The following is a 6,599-nucleotide window of genomic DNA, read 5'->3' on the forward strand; positions in this document are numbered from 1 at the left end:
GTCTTTCTTGTGCAGCAGTCTGTACGTTACACAAATTGAAAATTCTAGCAAGCCCGATCACGTTATGTTGTAGTTTCCATAAAAGACCAATAACGACCTGTGCTACGGCTGACAAATTTTATTAGAACCGGACTGAGAGAACTGCAGTCTTTTTAGTTTTTTTTAGGGTGATCCAGCAATAGAGGGCGCTGTAAAAATCTATGTTACTTCCCCAAGCTTCAGACTGTTACACCGTCTTTTTTTAATTTACTCATAACTGTTGAGCCCACAATTTAAACATTCTCAGAAAAGAAAAATTCTAGGATATAACTTATCAAAATCTTGACAGGGGGACTGCTTTGTTATAGGAATGATAAAAATTATGGACTAGCTGAAATGGCTGTATTCAGGTATGTATTAAGCAATTTTTTTGGGATTCTTTATCCCACTCAACTGTACTTAGCATTTGGTAGCTATTTAACTGCATCTCCCAATAAAGTACGTACATTACAGCTTGTGTTCCCAATTTTCAACCCTTACCCTGTGTACATAATTTGTACTAACATAGCCCTTATGGCTTCTTGAAGGGAGTCAAATCGGCCAATTATCTGCTATGAAGTTTTTGACCCCTAAAAAATCGATATCGGTTTTTAAAAAATCATAAAGGTCAAGGTGTAAACACATTTTGTATTTTTTATCTCGTTTGACGATATTTTTCAATAATTGTTGGGAATTTTTCGCAGCAAAATAAGAGTTATTTGTAATTCAACCAATCAACGTTCAGAACACTGATTAGGAGAAAAGAAGCATTAACATCGACAGCTAACAACAAATACAATGTATTTTTTTTTTGTTAGTAAGATAACGTCGTCCAAAACGTTATAGCAAAAGTTTATACGTTTTTTTGTAAAAATGTTGGATTTTACAAATAATTTAGGAATTTTCTTAGAAAAAAAAAAAAACCTAAATCCAAGCAACCCCCCTCCCCCCCCCCTCCAGAAAAAAATCAATGTATATATATAACCCTGCGGACAATAAACTATATAATACTTTTATTCATTTTTGAGCACCTGAAGAGGAAAAATTAAACGAATAACGGAAAAAACCTTTGAACAACATTCATTTCGTTGCTACTTTGTTCTTCAAGGATACATTTTACAGTCCGACCAAAGATTAAACCGAGTGGCGAAATGAAGACCACATGATCAATTTTTGCCAAAATTTAATTGGATAAAGAATACATTTTTATCGACTAATGGCACTCTGAGGATATCATGATTTTCTCTATAGCTAACTTCTCAAGCTCTATGATGTGGGAAAAAAATTATATACATCACGAAGAAAAATGATTATGTGGGTCCTCAAAATGATTATCTCTCTAGGATATATATATATTTTTTTTCGTAGTCAACTAAATTTGGCCAAAATCGTCCATAAATGAACAAATGGAAAAAAAAAAAAAATACTGAATCAACGAAGATTTTTATGGAATGAACGGATGAATGGAAAAAGTGTGAACGGGTTCAAGTCTGCTTAAAATTTACTTTAATAAAATTGTATGTTTTTTTTTCCAGAAATTAGGATTTTATTTCTTTCGAAATGAAATATTATTTAACATTAAGTAAAACTTTTATTATATTATGAAACTAAATTAATTTTTTGTACTCTGATTTAATAGCTTGACTAATTTTTTCGGCCACCATGGTAATTGGGATATTGATGTTTCCACTTGGCAATGTAGGTAGAATGGAGCCATCCACAACTCGAAGTCCTTCTATTCCATAGACTCTTAGTTCATTATCAACCACAGCTAAAGGATCGTGTAAGGCCCCCATTTTGCAGGTTCCAACGGGATGGTGATCAGTTGTAGCCAAGTGACGAATCCAACATTCCCAGTAGGGATCTGATTCATACTTGTAGCTCAAACAAGGTGGAAAAGGCTTCGAATAGAACTTTGAGCCATACTTTTTGAATGCTGGACTATCACCTATTTTACGAGCTATTTTCATTCCTAGGACAAGTAAATTAATTAATTGATGAAACATTCCAACATGATAAAGACAAACTATAAGTTATGTTGTGTATTCAGGGGTGGTTTTAGGGGAAAGGCACTGATTCTAGGCTCCACTCTTGACAGGGATCTCGTACTGGATAAATTTTGTAAACTTTAAATATTCACACCATAAAACCATTACCATCAAAATATAAAAAGAATTCACCTTTTTGTTAAAGGTTATTTTAAAAATAGAATAATATATTATTTTTTAAATATAAGTTAGGAAGTTCAGTAGGTCTAATTTAATTTTAAAAAAGGACTCTATTTGTATTCTAAATAAGTAAAATATTTTTGTAAAAAAATCAAATTTTATAAAAGAACAGAAGGGAAAGAGTACGCTCATTTATCTTTGCCCCATGCCCTTCTCACATTAAAACCGTCCCCGAGTCTAATTAATACCTTCAACAAGAGTTTGTAAATCTGATTTATTTGATAGATAATTGGGCTGAATTTTTACACTATCAAAGGGATTAGAGGATTGGAGTTCCACATAACCTCGAGATTTTGGTCGGTTTAATATAGGATAAATGGTGTATCCTTCCTTGAAGGCAGTATCCGCAAAATAGGATGAGTATATCTGGAAATAAAGTATTGAAGAATAAAGGTAAACTAATTTATCAAAATATATAGTATTAGGATTGAAAATCCGTAGCATTTTTTAGTGTGCGAGTTTTGCTGTAGTTGACAACCTGAACAAATTGTTTTCCTTATTTTCTGATGCTGTAATTATTTTACTTTAATTCTTTAGGAGAGAACATCTAAGTGTGAAGTAACTACGTGGCAGTGTGCTCATGAACGATAGTGACACAAAGAGTAAGAATTAATTGCGAAGTTATTAGTGCAAATCCTTGTTGGACTAAGAGTAGATTTGAGGATTGACATCAGAATAATTCATTTATATGTCCTTGCTAGATACAGAGTGGGATTTATGCTTATTTCTTTATTCTCAAAGCTAGCACTGTATCAGTCCTTATTTAGGACTGAGAACCGCAGCCAGCCTCACTCGTTGGTTCTTAAAGAAGGTAAAATGGATCCCTCATGACGTCATTGAGGGGTTCCCCTTTTTATTATTCTGTTTTATAATATAATAAATTATACGACTAAGTAAAATCAGTAATAAATATGTCTTACAAGATATGTACAATGATCTGAATACATTTCTTATTTGGCTTAAAAAACCATCGACATTGTTAAGGGAAAATTCCAAGGACTGAGATTAAGGACCAGTCCTAAGACTGAACTGGACCGAATAAATAAAGACCTAGACAACACTACACTAACAAGAGCCTGCAGCAGATCTAAATAAAAAGTCATGAGAGCTAAGCTGGTATCATCCAAAACATTCTTCAAATTGTCAAGGTTACCATGTTAAGTTTCGGTTACTTTACATAGCCAAAGTGCATACGATTTACAAGTTTATATATTATATATAGATACGAGCAATAAAATCCTGACATACTTCATCTGATAGTCCTAGAAAATTCTTATATAAAGTCCCTCCATCATATCCTGGATGCACAGACAAAAAAGTCATTTGTAAATCAGGCCACGAACTATTCCCATATTTTGTATGAACAAATGCATTCCCTTCAACTCCAATAGGGGATGATAGGGGTCCTGGAAATGAATTACATAAGTAGGTACATAAGATTAAATAAAATCATATTACCTCTACTATAAAGCTTCCAATTTATATAGGTTGACATGCTGAGTGTGTATCGAAAGGGACTGTAGGCAGCCCCAGTTTTTGTGAGCCAGATCAGACCATAGCTAGCGATGTGATCTTGTAGATTTTGTCCAACACCAGGTAAATCCTTATTAACTTTGATCTATATGAAATGATTAGATTTATATGTCTGTATATGCATCACGTCAACATAAAAACAACCGTGCACAAAAATCACGAAAGGGAGCCCTATTTACTGCTTTACATCATAATACATACAGCTCAATATGTCATAAACATATTTGAGCCAGTTATAGAGGCTTTGTATTCAAATTTGTGGGAGAAGTTGAGATACCCAAGAATTTTGGCTATAGTTTAGGACCTTCATTTAATTTAAGAGACTTATATTGGTCTCGATATGGCTCCTTTTAAATATAATACATCAATTTATTCTTCTTCTATTGTAACACTCAACTTTGACAATTTAAAGTGTAATTTGCGACGCACCCAAAGGGTGATTAGAGTAATTTATCTCCCAAAATACATCATTGTAATAAAATGATAAAGACACCATTTTAAGATTTATTATACTTAAAAATTAGTTGTATTTTCAGAGCATGATTCATCTAAACGAGGATTGTATGGAGCGAACACATCGTCATAATTATCTCGTAACCTTTCCTCCATAAAAGAACATAAAAAAATTGACGCAAACTCAGTTGGTAGTTGGTGGGGAATTCTTCCCAAATGTGGAATAACTATACAACGATTGTTGATAAATGTTCACAGCTCAACAAGAGCTCCTTCAAATTCAACCAATCAACGCTCAACATACTGATAAGGAGAAAAATCGACAGCTTATAACAAAATATATGCCAATTTTTATACGAAATATAGAAGTGCTCATGTTTTATTTATTTCTTAACTAAATTAAAATTCTAAATCGTGTAAAAACTCCTTAGTTCAAGTTGAATAGTCGTTATTTTATAAAATAATTTCGTCAGAGAGTTATTTTTACAATTTAAATAACTAACATACAAATAAATTTTGATTTAAAAATGTTTGTCTGATTAAGTTCTCGTATAAAATAAAATGATAATTTAGTTTGATTTTAAGTTTTTGCTCAATTTTAAACTTTATTAATCAGTCAACAAATAAAGGAAATATGAGTAACTTTGTATTTCACTACAGGCAAACCCCATGTTCTTTTACTATATAAAAGGTATTGGTGAGTCACTGAATGTAAATGCTTACAACCAAATGAAAAGTCGTAATAGTAAACGTTCTTATTTTAAGCATAATGATCCAGAAAATGGAGTCCTCTCAGGATTCAGCCTAGTGTACTATATATGTATATACATACCTTGTGACGTTCTAGATGCTTTTGAGGACCAATTCCGGATAGCATCAGTAGTCTTGGAGATTCTAGGACTCCAGCAGATAGAATGACCTCTTTCTTGGCATAAATCCGATGTATCTTTCCATTTTTGATCATGTCTATTCCCATAGCTTTTTTTATGTTTAATAATGATTTTCAATACATGTGAATTAATAGACACTTTTAAATTGGGATTCTCTGGATGCAGATACGCATCGGAAGAGGTCCAACGTTGTCCATCCTTTATAGTAAATAATATTTTTGAAAATCCAAATTGATTGTAAGAGTTCGGATCGGAGATGGGATATCCTAATAGCTTTCCTGCATTTAGAAATCCTTTTTGGAGAGGGGTTACTTGAGAACCATACTCAATTTTCATTGGACCTTCAGTTCCATGAAATTGTACTGAAAATATAGTTAAGAAAATATAATATTTCAAAAAGGACTATAAATCATGTTCAGTTACCATCTTTTTCTAGGTCTGTTCCCTTAACGTTCTCCAGCTTCCTAAAGAAAGGAAGAACGTCCGAAAATGACCATCCTTTATTGCCCAATAATGCCCAATGATCATAGTCATGTCTATTTCCTCGCATATAAATCATGGTGTTGATTGCTCCTGTTCCTCCGATAACTCTCCCACGCCACCAAATTGACTTCTAGGGAATAGAAAATAAACATTAATTAATTCGCTAAAATATGCACCAGACTAACTTTTCCATCATATCCCAGAAGAGCTTGATTATGTTCTTGATCCTCACTAAGATAATGCCATGAGTGAGGTGATCCATAGAGTAAAGAATGGAACCATGGAATTTTCAATTTGATGGATTGTTCACCTCCAGATTCCACGAGTAAAATTCTAAGGTCCTTTTTCTCAGATAGCCTTCCAGCCAATGTTGATCCTGCAGTCCCACCTCCGACTAAAGAAATCAAGAACAAAAATATGGATTATACATATATAACATAATTAATCGCATACCTATAATAAAGTCATAAGTATTGCTTAAATCCCTCGTAACGACATTGTTGAATGTGGATGAAAAATGAGTATTATATATAATCGTCCAAGCAAATACATTTTTGAAAATATACCAAAAGAAATGTTGTACACTGATCATGGTGATCATAAAATAGCAACTATTTACAGGTAAGAGAGATGATTAATCTTTTATCTGGAAAATTAATTTCGAATTGTAGCACCATTTAATGCAACTTGATAGCCCCTTCAATTAACATTCATTTTTAAGAAATACAGTCTGAATTTCCTTGTAGAAGTTTTTTTTTTTTTCCATTTATAATCTTTTTAATAAAATCCACACTTTTACAGGCAAAAATAATGTCATGTTAGTTCGCAGTCCTGACACACACCTTATGTATCGAATATTACAATGCCGATTAGACAATTAGTACAATTAGACTGTAGACGTGTTAATATAAATATTTATATATATATATATATATGTTTTTTAGGTTGGGGGAGGGTGGACAATAAAAAATGCACACTTTGTCAAAATTTGAGG

At 32.6% G+C, this 6,599-nt stretch overlaps 1 protein-coding gene across 1 annotated transcript; it reads right to left on the reverse strand.

The window, feature by feature from the left end:
* Nucleotides 1-1,533: 1,533 nt before the first annotated feature.
* LOC121115261 (glucose dehydrogenase [FAD, quinone]-like) lies at nucleotides 1,534-6,329 on the reverse strand. Its single transcript, XM_040709464.2, is given in 9 exon segments — nucleotides 1,534-1,990; nucleotides 2,435-2,612; nucleotides 3,495-3,652; nucleotides 3,705-3,864; nucleotides 5,065-5,217; nucleotides 5,219-5,484; nucleotides 5,546-5,735; nucleotides 5,791-5,999; nucleotides 6,059-6,329. Coding segments are annotated over 9 exon segments (1,827 nt in total). The 5' UTR covers nucleotides 6,207-6,329; the 3' UTR covers nucleotides 1,534-1,625.
* Between the last annotated feature and the right edge of the window lie 270 nt (nucleotides 6,330-6,599).

Source organism: Lepeophtheirus salmonis, chromosome 3 (assembly GCF_016086655.4).
Source record: "Lepeophtheirus salmonis chromosome 3, UVic_Lsal_1.4, whole genome shotgun sequence".
In the NCBI taxonomy this organism is placed as follows: domain Eukaryota; kingdom Metazoa; phylum Arthropoda; class Copepoda; order Siphonostomatoida; family Caligidae; genus Lepeophtheirus; species Lepeophtheirus salmonis.